We start from the raw sequence: 24,442 nt of genomic DNA on the forward strand, positions 1-24,442 counted from the left end.
ATAGTCTTCATGATATAGTGTATTGTATTTATACATATCCACAGGCCAATTCTTTTAAATTGCCACAAAGAGCATCACTTCCTCGCATGTTTCTGGGAATTTCCTTATTAATACTAATATCAAGAGTAACATTGCCGGAGGAGACCCCAGAGTGGTCCCACTCAATCCATTGTAATAAATGGTTACCTTTTACCTGAACTGAGCCATCAGACACATTTAAGGAGTAATTGTTGTTGTTATAATGACATCTCGGTAATGTGATGATATCGGGATAAACATCGCATTTTGGGACCACACTAGACACTTCCAAGTGGAAATCTTTAGTTAGATAATTGTATTCACATACAGTAACGGTACCATTGGTTGCCATTACTACTGGCCGGACAATGGAATTCAGCGCTCTAATTCCATCAAATAAATTTAGTTCTAGTGGCTCTTGTGCACCTGATCCATTGTATTGCTTAGTTGATTCTCGTAACAAAAGCTTAGTTGTGTTTGAGTCGTCTGACGCAGTTGATGCTTGAATCGATGTTGCATCGTCACTATCAGCAGAAGATCCAGTTTGTGGTGTATACTCACCGATCGATTTTCCAGCATTTTTATCAAGCCATTCCTTATATGAGTTCCCGCGGATGAATACTTTTTTATCATTCTCGTTGTTTGAATATATAGAAAAGTCTTCTAGGTTCCAATAGTCTCCCCATTTATGGCAGTTTTCGGGATTATAGCACCAAAAAGTAAAGTGTAGCCTTTCTGATTCCAAACCAGATAGTATGGCATCAGTGGCAGCTTCTTGAGAATCATAACAGCCCGACTTATAAGCTCTCTTTTCCTCCATATTGAAAGGCATGCCTGTTTCTGTAAATATCACAGGAATTCCATAACCGGCATTGTTTTTGCTCTCATTTTCCATTTCCTTTAGTTGTTTGCGTATTGATTTTCTTATATTGCTTTCACCCAAATTCAACCCAAAAATTGGATTGATATATCTTCCTCGTATTATACCTAATGTATCGACATTCATAATTCTATTCCACTTTTGGAACATTAGAGACATACCGTCGTAGTAATGCAAGGCAATCATGGTTTTGTTATCAACGTATCTCAAATCGTTTTCAATTCTTGGAGGTATCTGTAACACGGGAGGTTGCAAAATTAAAAACATATTCTCATCAACCTGTCTCATTCTTTTTCTGAACTTCCCCCAACAAGTTAGTATTGGGCCATTTATAAATTTATCCTCATCTAGATATTCACCAGTTTCAGGATGTACTTTGAAATAATCTGGTTTTATCAGTTCTCCTGTATGAATATCCCAGACTCCATGTTGTCCAAATATACATTTGCCCAATTCCCAATATGGGGATCTTTTAAATCCATAGACATTATCCCTGTTGTCTTCTTTGGTCACCCATGCACGGATACCTTTAGGGTCGATCCATTTGGATCCATTTTTAAGAGGACCAAAAATAGTAAGAGAGTAAGTATCCACCGACTCTGGAAATCCCATTCCAAGCCTCATTGCCTGTATGGGGGTGGGGAACTCGTCTAACTTCAACTTTTGGCTTTCTGAACAGTGATTCAAATCCGAAAATCCGAAAAAGCCACTATTTGGCTCGTTCATTGTTTCAACTCCAAGAAGACAAGAATCGAAAATGTGAGGTATTCTATCCTTCAATCGATCCATTAGATATCCAAAAGCTTCGATGAAATTATCTTGCAAAAAATCTTGAATATTCTTCCCATTTAGCATTGCTTTTGGAGCAAATATCTTCCCACTATAAAATAGCGTAAACATAACCTGCGATGCAAGTCTACCGTAATTAGTTGCCCAAACCATTTTGGTGAATTTGGAAGGGTCAGGACACATGTGATGAAGTTTAGCCGCCAAAGTTTCTTTAAAGTTTCTGGGTTCCAACCCAGCTGCATACAAGGTCCACATGGGAGCACCGCTTCCGCCAGAATATCGAGACCAAACATCTTGGTGTGGATCAATGAAAACATAGATCCCGCCAACTTCGTAAATAACTTGAAAAAGTTTTATAACGTAGTCAACATAGTCTGTATCATAAATTCCAGGTCCCTCATGCTCGATGGCTTCCCAAGTTATAACAAACCGAATTGTGTTATATCCACATTGTTTGATCCGAGATATGTGTTCATATGCATCATCTAAGGAAAAGGGTCTGTTGGTAAACGATACACTGTCTCCCTCACCATAAAATCCACACGTCTCGGGATTAAAGTGTGTTTTCTGTATCGGAGTATGGGGTAGTTTGGCATTTGAAGCAAAGTTTATCCCGTTTAAATGAACCACCCTTCCCGTATCTCTTTCGACAATCTGTCCTTTGTTGTTGACAAGTAATGGTTTCGTGACAATTGGATCTCTCATAATTGTATTAATAAAATCTCTTTCGTCTACTCTACCAATAATTTTTCTGCCAAGGCTTGGTTTCGATAACATCAAATTAGATCATATAAGAATGGGACGTTTCCCCTGTTCATGAGAAGACTATCTTCCCATTTCAAACAATGTGAGAAAATGGTATATCCGCGGAGGCTTGTCGGGGAACATGAAATCTTGCATTTTCCTTACTGCCTGCTTTGTAAAGTACTTCTTGTTCTTTACTCAAGGTAACCATAGAATAAGTTTGCTTGGAGATGAGTGGAAATGCCCCCCTATTAACATGCGAACAGGTTGGACTGCTACCCAGCACAGAACAGTGTGCATTTGTACACCAACAATGCTCCAACCATCCTGGGTTGGTTAACTCATTTACACTGTACTATTGCATTGGGACATCAGAAACAGCAAGACACTGGGTAGGAATTCCCATATTGGTACTGCTGCTATTGGCACTATTTGGATCCATTGGGCTAGTAACGGGAAATTGCCTTGTTCCCAACTTAAATGCCATAACGGTTCATTTGAGGATTCCCGAGAACATTTCGGGCCTCACCTTACTAGCCTTTGCAAATGGCTCACCGGACATTATATCGACATACACCTCATTTAAAACTGGAAATGTCATGCTTGCCTTTGGGGAAATAATAGGGGCAGCGTACTTTATCAATACCGTGGTTATTGGGTCGATATTTTTAATTAAACCCTTTGATATTGTACCACATTCTACAGATGGTCAAATTGACTTGCCGGAACACCGGCTTTCAGTATACAATGCTAGAGGAACATACCTGAGAGACGTCAGTTTTTTTATTGTTGCTGTACTCATATTGATATACTGTGTTCAAGATGGCATGTTAACCAGGACAGAAATGATGGCCTTAATAAGTATCTATCTTGGATATGTCACGATAATCGTCACGTGGCAATGGTATTTCAAGAAAGAGATGGATAGAATTCGAATCGACCACCGTGCGAGAAGCATGTATAATGAAAATGTCTTAGTTCCACCAAGGATTGATGAACATATTGAAATTGAAGATACGTTCAACTATAACCCACAGATCATCAGAAACCTTGAATTTGAGACAATTCTAAGTGGTCTTACGGCACATAGAAAATACGGAATATACGTAGACAATTCAGGCGTTCCCTACACAGATAATGACAATTTAGCGAACGAAGATATCAATATCAATTCCAACGAGGTGGATCTAATTGAACCTCCGAGAAAATCATTAGTACATTCCGTGTTAGACATCATGATGTTGCCATTTGTCAAGTTGTTCAGACATAGTATTCCAATCCTCACATCAAGCGATTATGAAGGAGAATACAAACCTGCTCTGACAAAATTGATGGAACTGCTGACATCGTTGGTCATCTCTCCTATAATAGTGACACAAACGTTTTTCCCTCAGGTGTCACTCTTATGGAAGGTGCTGATGATTATTTTGGCTATTAGTGGGGAGTACTTTGCATACCACAATCTGATCAAATCATCAAATCCGTCGGCTGTGGTCAAATGTATGATTTCTCTACTGGGGGTATTTGCCTCTGTCTCTTGGGTTTCGATAATTGCTTCCGAAATCATATCCATACTCACGTTGATTTCTTCCTTAACGTTTATCAAGCCTTCAACATTAGGTATTACTATATTTGCATTGGGAAATTCCGTTGGAGACTTGATTTCGTGTATAGTTATCACCAAGATGGGTTACCCGTTGATGGCCTTGGCAGCTTGCATTGGCGGCCCACTGCTCAACATCCTCATGGGTCTAGGAATTAGTGGCTTGTTCTCCGTTGATGATAAAATTGAAATCTCTACAAGTGTTTCAATCAAAATGTGTTTAATGGGATTGTTGTTTAATTTGTCGGTGGTTTTGATGGTCATTGTCCCCCTGGGCGGGTGGAGATGCGATCGGTATATTGGGGCCGGGATGATCTTTGTATGGTTTGTAGGTGTTGCTGTTTCTGTTGTAGTAGACACTTTTTTTTCTCCTTAGCTACAATTTTTTCATATTTATAGATGGTATAGACAAGAAACTCCCACATTGATTAATTAAGTTCCTGCTTATCGTGTGTAGCGTTTATATTTTTTTTCTTTTTCAGATTTCAGCATGTCTTTATGGAACTGTATTTTTACGTTTTTACGTGTTTCTTGTTTGCTTTCCAAGGGCAATACAGATATAGAGCCAGTTAAGTATAGACGCCAACGTCGATGGGGAAAGTTGACTTCAAAAACTATAAAGCAAAGCCGAAGGAGCCGGTGTATGTTTCAACGGCCCTGGGAACAGGGGCGGGATTAAACCCAACCCTGAAGCGACGGAGAATACAAACGGAACCATCTGTTTTACTCAAACCTTTCAAGCCACCAATCTCTAGGCCATCTACGCGAGATATATCGTCGAGTAGTACTTTGAATGGAAGGGCAGTTAGGAAAGCCAGATTAAGGGGACCCAAATCATACGCAGAAGGCACGCTACCCGGTGATTCGAAAGATTCTGACACGTTGTATCTCGATGAGAATAGCTATGGCCAATATACGCAAAAGAGAAAGAATGCATTACATCCAAGGCTGGTGTTGGGTGACAGTGATAAAAACATGAATACGTTAGTGAAGAAGTTTGTTGTCCCTCTGAAAGATAAACCTGAAGAATGGCAGGCAAGACCCAGAGCTCCTCCACCACTAGGAAATCGTAAAAAAATATACTTCCCACCAAGAGCGTTACATGATCCCCTGGGGGAGCTAGCTATTGTGTTGTATGACCCAACAGTTGATGTTATACCCGAGCTGAAAGAAGAAGAGGAGAAAGCCATGGCCGAGGAAAAGGCAAAAAGAGAAACGTCGAAGCAAGCTTCTCCCGTTCCAGAACTCTCACAACGACCTTCAAGGTTCAAACTGTATAATAAGAAGTCTCTTAATGAACTACTCGGAATATCCTCCAATGAGGAGGATTTGAAGACCAAGTTTCCCAACGTACCAGTGGTCATTGATCCCAAACTAGCCAAAATCTTACGACCTCACCAAAGGGAAGGTGTTAAGTTTTTGTATAGATGTTGTGCTGGGTTGGTTGATGCACGTGGTCATGGTTGTATAATGGCCGATGAAATGGGATTAGGTAAGACATTGCAATGTATTACCCTAATGTGGACCCTATTAAAACAAGGGCCTAGAGGTAAACGAACAATTGAAAAGTGTATCGTTGTCTGTCCATCTTCCTTGGTTAAAAACTGGGCAAATGAAATAGATAAATGGTTAGGTAAGGGCGTATTGAATTCTCTGGCAATAGATGGCAAATCTCAAAAAGGTTTAGGAATTGGGGATGCAGTAGAAAATTGGGCGTTGGCCACCGGCAAAGGTATCGTTAGCCCAGTATTAATTATCAGTTATGAAACACTTAGACGTAATATAGACAGGCTACAAAATTGCGAAGTCGGCTTAGTGCTGGCAGATGAAGGTCACAGACTCAAGAATGGAGATAGCTTGACTTTTAATTCATTGAACTCGATTAATTGCCTTCGAAGAGTGATTCTTTCGGGTACTCCTATTCAGAACGATCTATCTGAATATTTTTCTTTACTTAACTTTGCTAATCCTGGACTTCTGGGTAATAAAGCAGAGTTCAGGAAAAACTATGAACTTGACATCCTAAGAAGTAGGGACTCTGAAGCTACTGAAAAGGAGAAGCAGAAAGGTGATACCAAGCTAAAGGAATTGAAAGAATTGGTCCAAAAGTTCATTATTAGAAGAACAAACGATATTTTGAGTAAATATTTGCCGGTCAAATATGAATATGTTATTTTCTGTGGTTTATCTGATTTACAGAAACAGTTATATCATCACTTCATAACTTCTCCCGACATTAAGAAGTTGTTGAAAGGTCTTCATTCTCAACCCTTGAAAGCAATTGGCTTATTGAAAAAATTATGTAATCACCCAAACCTACTAACACTACCTGAAGATATTGAAGGCTCTGAAGATCTAATCCCGGATGATTATAGAGATGATAGAAATAATACAGGGAGAAATAGAGAAATTCAAACATGGCACAGTGGAAAATTTCTTATGTTGGAAAGATTCTTATTCAAGATCAACAAGGAAACCGATGATAAGATTGTTGTCATCTCCAACTACACTCAAACACTCGATCTTGTTGAGAAACTATGTAGGCAGCATAGGTTTGGTTCTTTAAGATTGGATGGTACGATGAATATTAACAAGAGACAAAAACTTGTGGATAGGTTCAACAATCCCGATGGAAAAGAGTTTGTATTTTTATTGAGTTCTAAGGCAGGTGGATGTGGTATCAACTTAATTGGTGCAAATCGATTGGTCTTGATGGATCCGGACTGGAATCCTGCATCGGACCAACAAGCGTTAGCAAGAGTATGGAGAGATGGCCAAAAGAAGAACTGCTTTATTTATCGACTAATATCGACAGGAACAATTGAAGAAAAAATCTTTCAGAGACAGAGTGCCAAAATGCAGTTATCTTCATGTGTGGTTGATTCGGCAGATGACGTTGAACGATTATTCAGTACGGATAATTTGAAACAGTTGTTCCAGTTCAACACGAAAACCATCTGCGAGACCCATGATACGTTCAAGTGTAAAAGATGTGACGCTGATGGCAGACAACGAATCAAGCCAACGACTATGTTGTATGGTGATGCCACCACATGGAATCATATCAACCATGGTAATCTAGATCAAAATGAGGACTTTCTCATTCAGAATGAAAGTCAGTATAACACTGTTGATTTTGCCTTCCAATATATATCACATTAACCTTGATATATAAGTTGTAGTATAAGTATACATATATTCAAAACATTTAATACTTTATAGAATAATCACACATTTATCCAAGAGGCCGCCCAATATTTCGTTTCGTGCCCTGGTTCTTTATCCACCCATAGTATTCCGTAAGAAATCATTTCGTCAATTGTGCTTCTACATCTGGAACTTTTCCAGCCAAAATTGTCACGAAGGATTGAGATGCTAACATATCCTAATATGTTTGCCGTATCAATTATTGTGCTTTGGTCGACATCTAGCTCTTGGGGTATACTTTTGATATAGTTTCGTTTTCCAATTTGAATTAGTTGTAATTCACCTCCCATGATTTTCAGATGGCTGCAAGCTTCAAGGACATCTTTGGAAGTAAACTTCATGTGTAGATCTTTATTCACCCAAGAATCCTCGTTGATCAACTCAACAAGATCGTCAACCGTTATAATCCCTCCATTTATGGGTCTAGTTTCTGTACAAAGCTCAATCATCTTCAGGCATAGCTGGTTGTTCCTTTCAATTTCCGCTTCTTGTCCTTCAAGCGTGGAAGCAACAACTAGGGGAGGAATACCAAACGCAGAACATATTTCTTGGAAGGTTGTACGTATTTGTTCATCATTGATGATTTCAGAAGAATGCTCCTCCTGGAAGGATATCAATGCAGTCTGGAAAACTTGTAATTGAGTTAATAGCTGTTCCTTTTGTTCATTTGACAATGCTGTCCCCAAATGTTTGTATTTCTGATCCACAACTTCGTTATGCAATGAAGAAATTCCTCGTTCCTGTGACATTACTCTTACATCAACAGGAAGAAGAAAAAATGAAGGGAGTCTTGTTATCATGATAAGCTTGTAGAGTCTCTCTTGTGCCTCTCATACTGAAAAGTGTGTGCTCGCTCACCATCAATTTTTCTGTGTCTGAAATGATGTTGGCAAATCTTTATTTGCCACCCTTAGTTTCTTTGATGCCAACCAGATTAGACCCATTGGCCACTTTGTCCCACAATGACAACTGAATCTGAAATTGCGCCCAACGAGCATCAACTATTCAAACAACTTGTTGGATTTTTGGAGTTGATTAAGGAGTCTTCTGTTAAATTTGATCCTCGTTATATACTTCGAGTTTTTCGTGAGTTAACTGCAATAAGAAGACAAATTAGTGCTGACGACTTAGTTCGGTTGGTCCATCAGTTTTATCCGGCAATACATCCCAATGTTGAAAATCTAATCGAGGCCTTGACACCATTCAGAATCAGTTTGACTGAAAATACGGGTGATGAAATGGAAATCGATAATGACCAAACCAGTGATTCTCATGAAGTTCTTCCGGAAATTGATGTTTTCGTACATCTTCTAGTTCAGATTTTCTTGCATGATAAGGGAGAAACTAAAGCGTTGTACAACTTCAACAAACATGTTATCAATGTTTTGAAAACATACAATTATAGAACTTTAGACTACATACAGGCAAAGGTGTGGTACTATATCTTCAGAGCTAGTGAATTGGCCAATGATTTAGTCAATATCAGGGTTGAATTGATGAATGCCTTTAGAACAGCAACATTGAGACATGATACAGAAACTCGTGCATCGGTTATTACGTTATTATTAAGAGACTACATTCTAAGTAACGACATAAATCAGGCATACAATCTAGTTGAGAAAACCGAATTCCCCGATGAAGCATCCAATCCTGTTGTGGCGAGATACTATTACTATTTGGCAAGAATCCACACCATCCAGTTAGACTATTCATCTGCATTGGAATGTGTCACCACGGCAATTAGAAAGTGTCCTCAAACGAAAAATGCCAGTGGGTTCTTACAAAGTGCCACTAAGTTGCAAATCATTATTCAGCTTTTAACTGGTGAGATTCCCGAGTTGTCGAGTTTTGAAAACCCACAACTAGTAAAATCTTTGAAGGCATATTCTGAGGTCACAAAGGCGGTCAGATTAGGTGACTTGACTATTTTCAGTGATGCGTTGGAAACGTTTGGTGAACAACTAAAGAAGGACAAAAATTACAATCTTGTTCTTCGTTTAAGACAAAACGTCATCAAGACAGGTATTCGGATCATTTCCCTAACGTATAAACGTATTTCGCTTAAGGATATCTGTATCAAACTCCACCTTGATAGTGAACTTACTGCAGAATACGTCGTTGCGAAGGCAATCAAAGACGGTGTTGTCGAGGCCATGATTGATCACACCAAGGGGTACATGGAATCCCTGGAGGTGTCTGATGTGTACAGTAGCGTTGCTCCTCAGGAGGAATTTGATCGCCGTATCAAGTTTTGTATGCAGCTCCACAACGACTCTGTGAAGGCGATGAGGTATCCAATGAACAAGGAACGTCGTGACGTTGACGCAGATATACAAGCCCGTGAACGTGAGCAAGAATTGCTACAGTTCCTCCAGGAGGAAGATTTCTAAGTATGTAAATACCTATTTAGCCTAAGTAAAGGAATAATGAAAAGCAGCAGAATGTAGAACAAGTTGTCGTGAATCAAACGAGATGCTCAAAAGCAAATCCCGCGAGTTGGGAAACGGCGATGAAATTTGACATCACTAGGTTGATGAACGTCAATGGATAACTTCTAGTGCCCCATGGTCTTGGAGAACATATTGGTGAAGGTGTCTCTGTACGGTGATGTTAAGGCGGATTTTCAGAACTAGTATACAAGCGCCCCTTCGGGATGTTGGGCTGATTCCCGAACTTGCCCACCATAGGAGATATGTACATGCCAGTTGTATTGCAAAATACGAAGTTCCTGGTGGTGGGTCGTCAGAACATCAGGTATCACCACGAGCAAACCGGAAGGAGCTTCCAAAGATGTCTTTGGCAGAGTTCCAAGCATTGAGAGATAAGTACCATGGAGAAAAGAAGAGGTATGAGAGGCAAACCACCATTTATTATTCGTTATCCATGATGATGATTTTCCTTGCATTATCGTATGCGAGTGTCCCCTTGTATCGTGCAATTTGTCAACGTACTGGATGGGGTGGTACACCAATCACCGACAAGAGCAGGTTCACGAGGGACAAGCTAACTCCAGTAGCTACAGAGAGAAGACTGCGGGTATCCTTTACGGCGGAGACAAGTGGTGCGTTACCATGGAAGTTTGTACCGCAACAAAGAGAAGTTTATGTTGTCCCCGGAGAGACTGCCTTGGCCTTCTACAAAGCCAAGAATATAAGTGACAAGGACATTACTGGCATGGCCACATACTCAGTGACTCCCGATCATGTAGCGCCTTACTTCAACAAGATCCAGTGTTTCTGCTTTGAGGAGCAGCGGTTGGCCAAGGGTGAGGAGGTTGATATGCCCTTGTTTTTCTTTATCGATCCAGAGTTTTCCAGAGATCCGGCAATGAGAAACATCGAAGATGTTGTGTTGCACTATACATTCTTCAAGGCAAAACACGACGAACAACACGACCAGTTGTTTAGTGAAGCTGCCAAGAGGAATGAGAACCAAACGAAATGAAAACCAGAGGACACACAGTCATGTATATAGGAAATGCTAAACACGTAGATATATAGGTATATGAAAGAGACATATTGTATACATCTATATATATATATATATATATATATATTATATATATATAAGAGCCAACTGATCCATCAGACCCTCTTTATGGAGGTCCTTCGATCATGATCTTGATACTCTTGCCTTGTTTAGAAAACTCATAGGCCTCCACGGCCTGTTCAAACTTGAAGCGATGGGTGATCAAAGGCCGAACATTGATTTTCCCATCCTTCAACAACTGGACAGAATACTTGTAGTCATCAACAGAGTACCTAAACGAGCCCTTCACCGTCAACTCCTTCTCCAAAACGGCCGCTATGGGGAACTTGTCCAGAGTGTCGCCGCCCATCCCGACCTGCACAAATCTTCCCTTCTTGGCTAGGGATCGAATGCACATGTTGATGCAATACTGGTTCCCCGTGGCGTCGATGCCACAAGTTGGCAATTCGTCCTCGTCCCAGATGTCTTTAATACATGCAAGCAAATCTTCAAAAGTTTTCCCTTTTGAGTTGAAACAATGTGTTGCCAACTTGTGTTGCACTGCAAAGTCTAATTTCTCATTCACAATATCGACAATGAGAACCTTATCGCAGCCAAACGCCTTAGCGACACCAGCGGCAAGAAGTCCAACTGGTCCTGCTCCAAACACCACCATCGAATCTCCGAATTTCACATCAATTAGTCTGTTTGCATGTACACCAACAGATAGAGGTTCCACCAACGCACCTTCTTCTAGTGAGACATGATCTGGTAATTTGACGACAAAATCCTCCGGCAATACATAGTATCTGCAGAGTGTGCCGTCGTAGGGCGGTGTTGCTGCAAACGCCATGTGGGGGCACAAGTTGTAGTTGCCGGCCTTGTATTCCTTGGAGAGTCTTGAGGGAACACCTGGTTCGCATGCAACTCGGTCTCCCGGCTTCAACCGTGTAACGCTGTCGCCAACTTGGACAATTATCCCTGCCGATTCATGGCCTAACACCATTGGAGATTCGACCTTGAAGGATCCACAAGAACCGTGCTCGTAATAGTGGACATCGGATCCACATAGTCCAGTATGTGTGATTGCAATCTTGACATAGTTTGGCTCGGGGATTTCAGGAACAGGTCTCTCCTCAAAGCGGATTTCCCCGATTTTCTCAAGTACAACACTGGGATTGTCCTCTTTCAAGTTGTTTAAATCAAGTGTAGAGTCAATGGTCATAGCTGTAGCGAATCGAGAGGGTGTGTAATGTAGATACAGGACACGTTGAGCATAGGAGGATGGGAACAGTCTCTGTAAGGTTTCTTATCTCTTGAGTCTGCGGGGACTGGAGGAGGATGCTCGAATTGGGAAGTGAAAATAGTCAGGTGGGGCATCCGAAGGGAGAGAAGTGGGAAAGGGGCTCAGCTGCATTTTTAAGGCGTGCACGTGACTTTGCACTATGTTTTAAGGTTTTTTGTATGAAGATGTCAACAGACGTCAATGTGTATAAGTGTATTATCAAATCAATTGATCTATAAAGGAGGAGGTGAAAGAAACAAGGAAAGTATATAATTTTGTAAGATAAGATAAGATTAGATAAGATAGGGCAGGATAGCATCGAATAGCATCGAATAGCATAGTATAGTATAGAATGGACGTCGTGGAGGGTGTATAAACCTGATGGTGAAGAACCCAGCTACTATTTCTTGTCTCCATAGTATTGGCCTCTAAAGAAGTCCATACAGTTTGTGAAGACAACAAGTAGAATACCACCACCTGGACCCAATCTCAGGACTTTTGGAAGGAATCCTTTATACAATGCAGAGACACCTTCTTCCCTCAAGACAATGCCAAGAGAGGGCCAAGTCCAATTGTATTTACGGACCTGACCTTCCACAATGGTTGCACTTTGGATTCTGGATTTGACAACATCGAATGGAATGTTCAAGGCAGTACCAACGATACCACCAATCATACCACCCACCAAATCGTTGATGGTTTTCTGGGTCTTGTCCTTTGCCTTGGGTAACATGTCACGAACTTGGAAAATCACACCAAAATAGCCGGCATTCCATACAATATGTCTCCACAGTGTTGCCTCTAATCCGTTATACAAGGCCAAGATACCTTCATTTTTGACTGTCTTCATTAGAACATCAATGGGACCGCTATACATGGACGCCTTGGACTTATCCTGTAACCGGATCTTCACCAACTCAAAGGGGACAACAACAAACGACTCGGTTGCACCTGCACAAGCACCATTCAAAATTGCCAAACTTTGATTTAATTTTTCAACTCCAAAGACATTTTTCCAAAATTTCCCCCATTCATCATTAGCTGCAAATTTAATGGCACGTTTAGGTGCTTCCATTAGAATTGGAGCTGAAATTCCCCTGTATAGAGTGGCTGGACCCTCATTTTTGACAATCTTTGTGAAACAATCCACAACCCCCTTATATTCGCCACTTGACCCAGACCCCACCTGGAGCTGGATCCTCGTTTTCACAACGTCCAATGGATACATTGTCAGGATTTCAGAGATGCCGGCAATGGCACCGGCATAGAATTGATATTGGAAAGGAATTGGACGCTCGTCAATGGACATATCTCTCTTTGAAATGGATAGTATGTATAAAAGACAATCTATAGACCTTGCTTTCGTCTGATTGGTTCTCAGGTGATGGGTGTGCAAAGCAAACAGTAATAGAAATCACCCTGTTAGTGTTTGTAAGATTGAGTTTAGAATCCTTAGAAATTTGAGAAACAACCAGCAAAGACGTGTTTAACAAATAAGATAAAGCGGTTCTAACCTATTACACCGCTGGCAATGACTGATTTTACCCCTCACACACAGGGTTTACATTGAAAAAAAAAACAAAAAAAAAAACAAAAAAGGCAAATGGGTAAAAGGTAACCGAAGAGAATACACGAAAAGAGTAATCGAAATAAGGCAACGGGGGGGAAGAAAGCGTGAAAATACGAGCATGCCGGGGCGTGTAAACGCCGAAGGGTTGACGTGGTGCAGAACCGCAGACTACTGCGCCACACGGGGCTCGGATAATTCTTTTCAGTAGTTTCGAGTTCGTTGGAGGGGTCGGAGAAGAAAGTCCCCGGGCATCCGGTTTAGGAAGGGGCGAGGGAGTGGAGAAATGTAGGAAAATGGAAAAAGTTTAGAGAACCCCCCAATTTTTCTACATTGACGCCGGTACCGGTGCGAAACTGGTGAACGGTGTACATCAGTGCACCGCCACAATGGGTGGACGGTATTAAATATATATGTATATATATATATATATAAATAATATTTATATTGATTATTTTTTTTTTTTCAATTTTCCTTTCTCGGTCTAACGAGCGGCAAATTTACCCAAACAGGCAGGCGGAAACAGAAGTGGGAGCGGAGCCGAAAACGCCGCGAGCTCGGAGATAACGGTCTTTATTTGTTTCTTTTTCATGCTCTGGTTTCCCTTTTAATGGTGCTCCTTAATTAAGTGTAAGAAATTTGGGGAAGGAGAAATAGCGAATTTGTAAATAGTGAATGAGTGAGTGAGTGAGTGAGTGAATTGTGAGAGGGGGAAAAAAAAAAATAAACGTCTCGCAGAGAGGAGATATAAATTTGTGAGCAAGTGCAAGTGCAAGTGTTTTAACTTTGAGTTAATTAGCAATTGTATCCTTTCCCATTTACCAGTTGTATAACAGCAAACAACAACAATGTTTACCCGTTCAAGTTTACTCAGACAACCATTCAAGAATACCCTGAGAGCTGCTGCCAGATTACAGCAGTCCCGCTATTATCATCCTAGAGTGATTGACCATTATCAAAATCCTCGTAATGTCGGTACCATGGACAAGAGCATGGAGAACGTTGGCACTGGTTTGGTGGGTGCCCCTGCATGTGGTGATGTGATGAGGCTCCAGATCAAAGTCAACGACAAGACCGGTGTCATTGAGGATGTGAAGTTCAAGACGTTTGGATGCGGTTCGGCTATTGCCAGCTCGAGTTTTGCTACAGAACTCGTCAAGGGCATGACTTTGGAAGAAGCTGAGGGTATCAAAAACACAACCATCGCCAAGGAGCTCTCGCTTCCTCCAGTGAAGTTGCACTGCTCAATGTTGGCCGAAGATGCTATTAAGTCCGCCATCAAGGATTATAGGACAAAGAGAAACAAAGTCACCTTGGGTCCAGAGGCTACCGCTGGTGAAGCTCAGGCGACAGCTCCATCTCCTGCCTCCTCAGGCGCCGCTTGAGTCTTTCTATCTCCCCAGGCTTATTTGCACACCATTTGGTATATCTTGTCATGTTCCGCTGTTTGTGTTTTCCCCTGTATCCAATATATTCCTTTATGTATCTTTACTTATAAATAAATATAGCAACTGTTGATGTCTACATGGTTCGCTGTCCGAGTCGAGAAGGTGGTGTAGAATGGCGTTCAAGTAGGATGTTTGATCATTAATCTCCGTGTCTGGACCCGGAGAATGAAATGGGAGGGGAGAAGATTATCTCTCCGGCTATCTATCTCTCCGTCTATCTATCTATCTATCTATCGATATATCTACCAATCGATCTGTCTGCGTGTCGCTCGATAGGCATATATTCCTCTTGGCTTCAACAATCTAATTGCTGCTCTGCCAAGGTCAATATGGCAACCTTGTCGAGATAACTTGCCCACGTGGAAATGGCATGGGTTTCGTCCCTCTCAATGGGAGAGGTATGTCTGTGGAAATCAAACTTGCTCTCCAACCAATCCTGAAATGATATGCTGTCGTTGTATCCATAGATTGCTCGGAAACAACCGCCTAGCGCACAGGCATCACCGACTTCAACCTTGTAGCCACCATGTTTAGGTCCTAGAATGTCATTGTAAATCTTGAGAATCGATGCATTCTGTGAAGAACCTCCAGCATAGTATACACTATTGGGACGCTTGATAATATCGGCAAACGTGTAAGCGACATGGTCAATTGTAACCGAGTCACCAACAATCTTCCTTGCACTCTCAATGTCTCTGGTCACCGACTTCTCCTTCACGGTTTCAACATCGGTTAGAAGTGGTGCTACACGGAGTCTATTAGATAACGCCTGCGACTCAATGATAAGCTTCACTTGGTCGTCCAGCTCAACTTCTCTGTCCACTTCCACAAGCCCCTTCGCTGCCGAATACTTGAAGATACGCTTACAGGGCTTGACGTTGGGAATGATTTCGCCTAGGGGGAAATAGATTCCAACCTCTCTGTCGGGAGACTTTCTAGTGTCTAAAATCTCGTTGAATTTATCCCACTTTACCGTTTTATACTTGTCGTTAATTTCATCCCTAATTTCCTCACGTGCCAGAGCACCATTTGAATAGCACAACATACCCATATAAATATCCCTTACAACAGGATGCTTAAAGAGGTGATAGTTCACACTTGGAAGGTAGTTTTTCGTCAACAACAACACCGTTGTACTAGTCCCCATAGACACCAACAAATCGTCATGTTTCAATGGCAAGGACATGATGGTTGCCAAATTATCGCCAGTAATGGGCCAGACCTTACAGTCCCTTTTAAAGCCATACCTTTTGGCCAAGTAAGGCGCAATTGTTGAATAATCATCAGGCTCAACTAAGGTTTTTAGAAGTTGACGGGCTTTCAAAGAAGCCTCTTGCTGTTCACCCAAAGGAACTCCGTCAACATTGGAATTCTTCATCAAGATCAAGGAAAGCAACTCATCGTTCCAGTCGTTCTGCTCAATATCAAAGAGGTTTGTACCACAAGCTTCTCCAATTTCCACCCCTCTAACCTTACCGGACAAGATGGAATCGAGAAAATTGGATATGAGGGATATGTGGGCCGTCTCCTCCCAATGGACACCACCCTCCTTGGCCCTCCTTCTCATTTGAGGACCAGAGAACCTGAAATGCGCCTTTGAACCAGTGATTTTACAGAGTTTCTCTGCTGATCCCAATGCTTTTTCAAACACCGCCAATTCTTCGCCCGTTGATCTGTCTTGCCAATTGGAGGCATTCTCGTAGGAGAAGGCATTGGACAAATCGCTGTGCCAAGTATCAGAAGCCGGATTCAAATTCGAGAGCAGTGTATCGAATTGACGTGTACAGAAAATCGTTCCATGTTGTTGGCACGATCCTGAAATTGATGTCACGCAATCAAAGGGGAACCCATCATTGTGCATGCGGTCCAGGAGGGTCTGGAGGGCATGTACAAACAACTTGACGGGAGTAACGACTTCACCTGTATCTCTATTCGACAATACGCCTTTATGAATACCGTAAATGTCCTTGAATTCGTCGAAATCAATAGAGTATTTTGAATGAAGACTAAGATCCTGATAACAGGAGACGATTTTCAGCTGTTGTGTTGAGAGGTCAAAACCTAGAGCCAAAGACATTACACGGGAAATGCGTGGAGGAGTGGAACAGAATAGTTTCTTCTACTTCTCAATCAATTGTAAATAGATTAACCAAATATACAGTGTATAAAAGTGTGTAGTACAATACTCTCTATCATGTTGCGAATGGGCCCACTGGATGTCTAACAGCTTAATCTCTCACAGCTTAATCTCTCACAGCTCAATGTCGATCTTCTTTGGAGGTGGCCTCTTTAGGAAAGTGAGTGGGTGCTCGTTGTATTTCGCGAAGGATGGCACTGTGACGAGCCCCGCAAGAGAGACAAAGAGTGGGAACACGTATACGGTAAGGGAGAGGTTGGTCAATAGGTAGGCGAAAAGAAGGGCAACTATACCGCCCAGAGAGAGTATGGCCCAAAGGGCCCTCTCTGCAATGCGTTGGCCATGTAGATCAATAGGGAATTCGAGTTTTTCTTGGATACTCGTCACTATAAAGTCCATTATTGCCAATATCACAAATGATGTATATCAATATATCAATATAAGTATATTTATATATATATATATATACGAATATATATATATTAGAACATATAAATGTATGTATATTTGTAGATGTGTATATGTGTATATACAAGTCATGCAATGAGAACAACGGGATTGTTCCGAAAAGTGCGCGACTCCAAACGCGAAAGCGAAAACTACTGAAAAAATCCAAAAAAAAAAAAAAAAATGACCAGCTTCGGTGAAACAGTTTTCCAATTAGGGCGAAACTCCTATTGCCGAATGACAAGCCTCCACTCTTTATCTAATAGAATAATATATTCCCCGCGTTTCGGAGTTTGTTGGAGAAATAGAACTAGAAATGGGGAACTAAAGAAATAAGGAAATAGACAGTTCTAAATAATTAAAAACGGTGTATCCTATAGTGACATCCTATAAACCATTACACCGGATTTCGAATCACTATATAAGAGACAATGCCCCGTCATTGTGTTTTAAAATCAATTTATCACAATGTTATCTTCTTTAATGTGGATATAGTATCTTTGATTTTTCCACTCAAGATTGATTTAATCTTTTTCCAAGGAAAAACAAGCTAAACATTATGAAACAAACTATACTTCCACAAGAAAGGGCACCTGATGCCAGTCATCTTATCTGGAGTGAGAGAATGGCATGCACATTCTCCTTGAACAAGATGCATGCCTTTCTTGAAGGATCATTTGGTGATGCAATCCATACGTTGCGGTTGATGCAACAAATTGAGCGAGATCCCATATTACAGGTAAAGAGTAACTACTACGAAATGTCCAGAGAGGAGCACCGCAAAATTACTGCTGAAAAAATTGCGAGGTTGGCTCAATTTATGGAGGAGGACTCTCCTAATTTCCAGGTTTTCCAAGACCGGTTGAACCTAATTGCCATGATTGATCCACAATTGGGGACTAGAGTTGGGGTCCATTTGGGGTTGTTTCTATCTGCAATTAGAGGAAATGGAACACAAGAACAATTTGATTATTGGGCATTTCAAAGAGGTGCCATTTTAATGAAGGATGTATATGGTTGTTTTAGTATGACGGAGATTGCCCATGGCTCGAATGTGGCTGAATTGGAGACTTTAGCCGAATATGATATTGAGAAGAAGGTGTTTAGAATAACCACCCCTCATATTGGTGCTACCAAATGGTGGATTGGAGGTGCTGCACATTCTGCGACACATACGGTTGTTTTCGCACGATTGATTGTTAAGAAGAGGGATTATGGAGTGAAGACGTTTGTTGTTCCCTTGAGAGATGTGAATCACAATTTATATCCAGGTGTTTCTATTGGAGATATTGGGGAGAAAATGGGGAGAGATGGTATTGATAATGGATGGATCCAATTTTCCAATGTGAAAATTCCAAGGGAATATATGCTTTGTAAATTTTGTAAAGTTGACGAAGATGGGAATGTCGAGGAGCCACCTTTAGAGCAATTGGCATATGGTGCCTTATTAGGTGGTCGGGTTACAATGGTGACTGATTCATTTAGAACTGGGGAGAGGTTTATTACTATTGCATTACGTTATTCTGTTGGTCGGCGGCAATTTACTGTTAAGGGGAAATCTTTTGAGAACCAATTGATCAATTACCCTCTACATCAACGAAGACTATTACCTTATCTTGCATGGGTTTATGGTATGAGTGTTGCCTCGTATCAAATTCAAAGAGATCATAAGGCTGTTTTAAATGGTCTCGAGGAAGGAGTTCGAAGTGGGGATATCAAGGTGATTACAAATGCCATTGAACAATTAAAGGGATTATTTGCCGATTCTGCAAGTTTGAAGAGTACCTGTACTTGGTTAACTGCAGATTTGATTGATGAGGCTAGACAAAGCTGTGGAGGTCATGGATATTCTGCATATTCTGGGTTTGGCAAGGGTTATGCAGATCATGTAGTTCAATGTACTTGGGAAGGTGACAATAATATATTGGCTCAAAACAGTGGCCGAATTACCATTCAAAAGGTTTTACAGATGTTGAAGAATGGGAAAGTTGGTGGAACCAATTATCAATTTCTTTATGATGCCAAGAGAGAAGGTGCAATTTTGGAGAGGTTGGAAGATTATAAGGATTTGAAGAAATTGAACTTGGCGATAAAATCAATTATTCTAAGAATCTCATTAAATGCAATTGACAAGCTAAACTCCAACGGTAAGAATTGGGATTTAATTGCTAATGATAAGTTGAGTCTCTCTAAATTATACGCCGCTGAATACATTTTGGATAAATGGATCTCAAGAATTGATGAAGTTGAAGACGAAAATGTTGCTCAACAATTGAAAAACTTGGCTGTCTTGTTTGCAATTTCAAATATCGATAAATTTGGCCTTGAATTTCTCAAATTCAAAGTTGTGCTTGATCATGATATACTTGAAAAGGCCCAAACTGAATTTTTACAAATTGTCCGGAAGGATGTCATTCCCTTGACGGATTCGTTCAAGTTGAGCGACTTTTTCATCAATTCTGTTCTTGGTGGGTACAATGGGGACATTTATAATGAGTACCTTGAAACTGTTAAAAGCATGGATCCTTACAACAATGGTAAACCTCCTTATGCTACAGAATTTCTGGCCATGTTGAACAGGGGCGGTGTTGAAGAGCGTGAGAAATTCCAAAAGAGTCCCGAGGTTTTGGCAAAACTTTGTGGCAGTAACGATGATGACGATTAAATCTCTGTGAAGTATATTTTTGCAAGAGTCAAATTAAAATATATCTCTATCTATATAGATATATATAGATGATGATAATGATAGCAACCTTAATGTTCAACAGAATAAAAATAGAGCCATTACAAACACGTTAATTTGAGAAGAATAGCCAGTATTGGTGCATATACACACGTATATGCAAATATACACATCTACCCATACATACCGAAAACCTACATAATCGAAGAAAATGTTTTATTCCTCTTGGTTCTATTTTTCACTTCTTTTTTGTTTTTTTAAGCTTTTATTTTTACGAACCTTTATAATGATCTCACCAATTGACTCCTTTTACACTCCCCTTCCTTGTCGCTTCATCTTCGAATGTATTTTTAGTTACTAAACACAAACATTGTAGTGTTATGGCGTCAGCCTTTTCGCTTAAAATAGTAAAAGCTCAAAGTATAGCAGCGAATTAAATCGAACACTTCACGAGAACATGTGGGAACAATCCGAAAAAATTCAGCGCCGAGAATGTTTTCTGCAATTCCCAAACAGGACACCTTCCTAATCCGGTAATATTGAAAACCATCCACTCTTAATGACGCCCAGAAGATGTTTATGTTTGGTCGTTTTCGGTTAATTGCCAACCAGCTTCTGAGATGGCTATTGTTAAGTGTCGTTGGTTTGTTTGGAAGGCTGAACAAAAGATATTTATAACACAAACAACGTCTAGGGATGGCATCTGCCCCCCCCCTTCTTCAATACTATAAAAGGGACCATTGATCCATCCAAATCATTCCAAGTCATACTCTTGTTAATCTAAAAATGTACTATAAATATAAGACAAAAAGAAACCAATCTTTATCTACAGCCACAAAAAAATGAGATCCACCACCTTATCTGTTGCCACTTTAGCGTTAGTTGCCCAATCCTTAGCAGCTTATGTTCCTTCCGAACCATGGTCCACTCTGACCCCTTCTGCAACATTCTCTGGTAAGCACACCACCGATTACACAAAAACTTTTGCAATTTCCATCGACCCAATCGCTACTCCATCTTCCACTGCTTCCTCCTCTGCTTCTACTGCAAACTCAAAGGCTAAGAGAGACGTTGTCACTCAAATTGGTGATGGCCAAATCCAAGCTACCACTGCAACTCCAAAGACCGAAGCTCCAGTCATTACCCAAATTGGTGATGGTCAAATCCAAGCTACCACTGCAACTCCAAAGACCGAAGCTCCAGTCATTACCCAAATTGGTGATGGTCAAATCCAAGCTACCACTGCAACTCCAAAGACCGAAGCTCCAGTCATTACCCAAATTGGTGACGGTCAAATCCAAGCTACCACGGCAACTCCAAAAACTAAGGCTCCGGTTGTCACCCAAATTGGTGATGGTCAAATCCAAGCAACCACTTCAGCTAGTGCAACCGTTGCAACCCAAATCGGTGATGGTCAAATTCAAGCAACCACTACAAATGGAAAGAAAGACTCCAAGCCAGCAGAAACTTCCCCAGCAACCCCAAGTGGTGACTACCAAGGTTTCCCAGAATCTTGTAAGAACCCAGATGCACTGTCCATGGTTTTAAACAAGGGTATCTTGACTGATTCAAAGGGCAGAATTGGTTCCATCGTTGCAAACCAACAATTCCAATTTGATGGTCCTCCACCACAAGCAGGTGCAATTTACGCTGCTGGTTGGTCTGTCACTGCCGATGGTAACTTAGCTATTGGTGAAAAGGATATCTTCTACCAATGTCTGTCTGGTAACTTCTACAACTTATACGATGAACACATTGGTTCTCAATGTGAAGAAGTTTACTTGAAGGTTGTTGATTTAGTTGATTGTTAATTAAGCTCTGCTCAAGCTTTCCTAAACAGCTAGCTTTCGAGTCGTTACTAACCAACTAATTCAAACTTATACCTTTATTATGCATCATTCATCCTCTGTTAACCTGTACATTAGTTTCGGACATCCCCTATCCTTATAAGTCACCATCACAGCAAACCTGACTTTTCTTCTTTTTCTAAGAATAAAACACTTCATACGTTATTTTTATATGATTCTTTTTAAATCATTATAGTTATAGTTATAATAATAAGTATTACTTTTCCAAAGTCGTCTAATTCTCATTCCCAACAACTCGGTTCATCGTATATTTTTTCTTTTCTTCCGGAAACATTGACTGGGGTTGTGCCATAAATTGGGGAACAGCACTTTTCTGGAGGATTTTCTCGGGGCACTTGCAGCTAACGCTTTCTGTGCTTTCCCTCCTACAATGCTGCAGATTACTGACCTCGGCGCGTGGAGACAGTTTGCCCGTTCGGGGAGCGCCTCTCTCCGGCACAAAAGCCAGCGTGTATCTTGTCCATGTTTTGGAAAACGCGTTCTTAATCGGGGAGTTTTATTGTTCAACATTTTTACACACCTAAAACCACCGCCAGCGACGCGCCGCCGGTAATTCAATTTCTCAATCGGCTATTTTCGCATTTCCAAGCTTTTTTCCCGCTTCTTTTTTTTTTTCCCTTCTAAATTTCGTCCAAAGTGTCCATTTTTCAAGCAAGGAGGTTGAATCGAATAGACGTTGCCAAAAAGCAGTGGGAAACCAAACCCAAGGACATCCTCATAACATGCTCAGTAGAACGTTGACAGAAAGTAGTACATCTACAGTTAAGAGTGCAGGGTTCCAGGTATCCCAAGTGCGTTATAGAAGAACACTAGCCTACCCATTTTACTCCAAAGCTGGTAATATTCCACCTGCAAGGAAAGGGCGTAAACAGACTGTCTTTAAACGTCTCATGGATCAATTTTTAGGGCCTAAGAATTACAAGGGTGAATATTACTTGAATAAGTATGCATATCCAAAGAACAACCACACTCCAAATTATATCGATCCAAGAAGCGAAAGAGGGAATGCGTTACTCGAACCACTAAGTGAGTTTGATACTGTTGATGAAACTGAGAACGACTCCTCAAAGAGAAGAAACAATAATGCCTTCAGACCTTTCCCATTAAACTCCAAATTATCTACTAATTTCCAAGTTGACAATGAAACCAAGATTCAAATTGTCAATGACATTCTTTTGAATAAAATGCCATCTCAACAAGTTGCAATTAAATATGGACTAAAGATTCAAAGAATTGAGGCTATTCTCAAGTTACGTGAAATTGAGGAAAAATGGGAACAAGAAGACAAGATAAATGGTGATTTGAAAAGAATGTCACAGGCAATGTACAAAATGTTCCCTATTTTCAACCCAAGAAATAATGCTGAAAACTTGACTGAAATTCCAATTCCAAAGGAAACTTTACAATCACGTTTCTTAACAATTGCAGAATCAGAGCCATTTGGTCCTGTTGATGCAGCAAAAGAATTCAATTTGGAACCTGCAGCTGTCACCTTGGAGAAACTATCCGAAGGTGGTGAACACTCCCTACATCATGAGGCAACGCAAACTAAAAACGATGGATCGTTTATTGCACCAATGCATGAAGGTGATAAATACGCTTTCAAGTTCACTCCTGTCAAGGTCGGTAAAGTCGGTTACAGATATGGTAAAGTCAACCGGGACAACAGAAAAGACAGAAAGGTTGCCTATGATGCCGCAGGTAACAAATACTATCCTCTTGAGTAAAGAGATTGAATATATATACAACGTACCTACACGTATTTTTGATAGTGCTTATATACACAGACTGTACATAAACAAAGTATTTTTTTTCCTGGCTATTTTTGATTGCCAAATACCATAATATGTACATTCGCAGACATTGAACATTCGCAGACATTGAACATTCGCAGACATTGAACATTCGCAGACATTGAACATTCGCAGACATTAAACATTACAATTACTTTAAGATGCATCTAGAACCAGCAATGTGCCTAAATCAACCTATCCACGAAAGAAAAAAACCGACGAAGTGGTATAGAATAAATCACAATACGGATAACAATGCGGGGGCGCTGCTGGAAAATCAATTTTCTCATATAGTGTGAGCATCTAAAAGTGGAAACTGACCACTTCATGGGATTCCCACTATGGCTGGCAAAAGTTTTTTCTCTTCTTTATAGACAAACACCTGTTCATTCTTTGAAACCGCTACTCACATTTCACCTGAAAGACTACCCGAATACAAGGCATCCCAGAGTGTCCACCAAAACATATTTATAACTTAATAAAGTTAATCCGTATACCACACACA

At 40.7% G+C, this 24,442-nt stretch overlaps 14 protein-coding genes across 14 annotated transcripts; 8 read left to right on the forward strand and 6 right to left on the reverse strand.

The window, feature by feature from the left end:
* Positions 1 to 28: 28 nt before the first annotated feature.
* On the reverse strand, positions 29 to 2,464 carry C5L36_0C05140 (uncharacterized protein; the record flags this gene model as incomplete). The annotated part of the gene is made up of 1 exon (XM_029466200.1): positions 29 to 2,464. One exon carries the CDS (start codon positions 2,462 to 2,464, stop codon positions 29 to 31), a length of 2,436 nt encoding a protein of 811 aa, XP_029322060.1.
* Positions 2,465 to 2,661: 197 nt separating this feature from the next.
* C5L36_0C05150 (uncharacterized protein) lies at positions 2,662 to 4,410 on the forward strand (the record flags this gene model as incomplete). The annotated part of the gene is made up of 1 exon (XM_029466201.1): positions 2,662 to 4,410. The coding sequence occupies one exon, from the start codon at positions 2,662 to 2,664 to the stop codon at positions 4,408 to 4,410; it is 1,749 nt and encodes a 582-aa protein (XP_029322061.1).
* A 215-nt stretch (positions 4,411 to 4,625) lies between these two features.
* On the forward strand, positions 4,626 to 7,196 carry C5L36_0C05160 (uncharacterized protein; the record flags this gene model as incomplete). Its single annotated transcript, XM_029466202.1, has 1 exon — positions 4,626 to 7,196. The coding sequence occupies one exon, from the start codon at positions 4,626 to 4,628 to the stop codon at positions 7,194 to 7,196; it is 2,571 nt and encodes an 856-aa protein (XP_029322062.1).
* A 65-nt stretch (positions 7,197 to 7,261) lies between these two features.
* C5L36_0C05170 (uncharacterized protein) lies at positions 7,262 to 8,041 on the reverse strand (the record flags this gene model as incomplete). The annotated part of the gene is made up of 1 exon (XM_029466203.1): positions 7,262 to 8,041. The coding sequence occupies one exon, from the start codon at positions 8,039 to 8,041 to the stop codon at positions 7,262 to 7,264; it is 780 nt and encodes a 259-aa protein (XP_029322063.1).
* A 162-nt stretch (positions 8,042 to 8,203) lies between these two features.
* On the forward strand, positions 8,204 to 9,631 carry C5L36_0C05180 (uncharacterized protein; the record flags this gene model as incomplete). The annotated part of the gene is made up of 1 exon (XM_029466204.1): positions 8,204 to 9,631. One exon carries the CDS (start codon positions 8,204 to 8,206, stop codon positions 9,629 to 9,631), a length of 1,428 nt encoding a protein of 475 aa, XP_029322064.1.
* A 217-nt stretch (positions 9,632 to 9,848) lies between these two features.
* Positions 9,849 to 10,685, forward strand: C5L36_0C05190 (uncharacterized protein; the record flags this gene model as incomplete). Its single annotated transcript, XM_029466205.1, has 1 exon — positions 9,849 to 10,685. One exon carries the CDS (start codon positions 9,849 to 9,851, stop codon positions 10,683 to 10,685), a length of 837 nt encoding a protein of 278 aa, XP_029322065.1.
* A 151-nt stretch (positions 10,686 to 10,836) lies between these two features.
* C5L36_0C05200 (uncharacterized protein) lies at positions 10,837 to 11,934 on the reverse strand (the record flags this gene model as incomplete). The annotated part of the gene is made up of 1 exon (XM_029466206.1): positions 10,837 to 11,934. The coding sequence occupies one exon, from the start codon at positions 11,932 to 11,934 to the stop codon at positions 10,837 to 10,839; it is 1,098 nt and encodes a 365-aa protein (XP_029322066.1).
* A 460-nt stretch (positions 11,935 to 12,394) lies between these two features.
* C5L36_0C05210 (uncharacterized protein) lies at positions 12,395 to 13,303 on the reverse strand (the record flags this gene model as incomplete). The annotated part of the gene is made up of 1 exon (XM_029466207.1): positions 12,395 to 13,303. The coding sequence occupies one exon, from the start codon at positions 13,301 to 13,303 to the stop codon at positions 12,395 to 12,397; it is 909 nt and encodes a 302-aa protein (XP_029322067.1).
* Positions 13,304 to 14,409: 1,106 nt separating this feature from the next.
* On the forward strand, positions 14,410 to 14,946 carry C5L36_0C05220 (uncharacterized protein; the record flags this gene model as incomplete). The annotated part of the gene is made up of 1 exon (XM_029466208.1): positions 14,410 to 14,946. One exon carries the CDS (start codon positions 14,410 to 14,412, stop codon positions 14,944 to 14,946), a length of 537 nt encoding a protein of 178 aa, XP_029322068.1.
* Positions 14,947 to 15,304: 358 nt separating this feature from the next.
* On the reverse strand, positions 15,305 to 17,086 carry C5L36_0C05230 (uncharacterized protein; the record flags this gene model as incomplete). The annotated part of the gene is made up of 1 exon (XM_029466209.1): positions 15,305 to 17,086. The coding sequence occupies one exon, from the start codon at positions 17,084 to 17,086 to the stop codon at positions 15,305 to 15,307; it is 1,782 nt and encodes a 593-aa protein (XP_029322069.1).
* Positions 17,087 to 17,260: 174 nt separating this feature from the next.
* On the reverse strand, positions 17,261 to 17,545 carry C5L36_0C05240 (uncharacterized protein; the record flags this gene model as incomplete). The annotated part of the gene is made up of 1 exon (XM_029466210.1): positions 17,261 to 17,545. The coding sequence occupies one exon, from the start codon at positions 17,543 to 17,545 to the stop codon at positions 17,261 to 17,263; it is 285 nt and encodes a 94-aa protein (XP_029322070.1).
* A 607-nt stretch (positions 17,546 to 18,152) lies between these two features.
* Positions 18,153 to 20,258, forward strand: C5L36_0C05250 (uncharacterized protein; the record flags this gene model as incomplete). Its single annotated transcript, XM_029466211.1, has 1 exon — positions 18,153 to 20,258. One exon carries the CDS (start codon positions 18,153 to 18,155, stop codon positions 20,256 to 20,258), a length of 2,106 nt encoding a protein of 701 aa, XP_029322071.1.
* Positions 20,259 to 21,118: 860 nt separating this feature from the next.
* Positions 21,119 to 22,087, forward strand: C5L36_0C05260 (uncharacterized protein; the record flags this gene model as incomplete). The annotated part of the gene is made up of 1 exon (XM_029466212.1): positions 21,119 to 22,087. One exon carries the CDS (start codon positions 21,119 to 21,121, stop codon positions 22,085 to 22,087), a length of 969 nt encoding a protein of 322 aa, XP_029322072.1.
* A 779-nt stretch (positions 22,088 to 22,866) lies between these two features.
* C5L36_0C05270 (uncharacterized protein) lies at positions 22,867 to 23,871 on the forward strand (the record flags this gene model as incomplete). Its single annotated transcript, XM_029466213.1, has 1 exon — positions 22,867 to 23,871. The coding sequence occupies one exon, from the start codon at positions 22,867 to 22,869 to the stop codon at positions 23,869 to 23,871; it is 1,005 nt and encodes a 334-aa protein (XP_029322073.1).
* Between the last annotated feature and the right edge of the window lie 571 nt (positions 23,872 to 24,442).

The sequence above is a fragment of the Pichia kudriavzevii genome, chromosome 3 (genome assembly GCF_003054445.1).
Source record: "Pichia kudriavzevii chromosome 3, complete sequence".
Lineage (NCBI taxonomy): Eukaryota > Fungi > Ascomycota > Pichiomycetes > Pichiales > Pichiaceae > Pichia > Pichia kudriavzevii.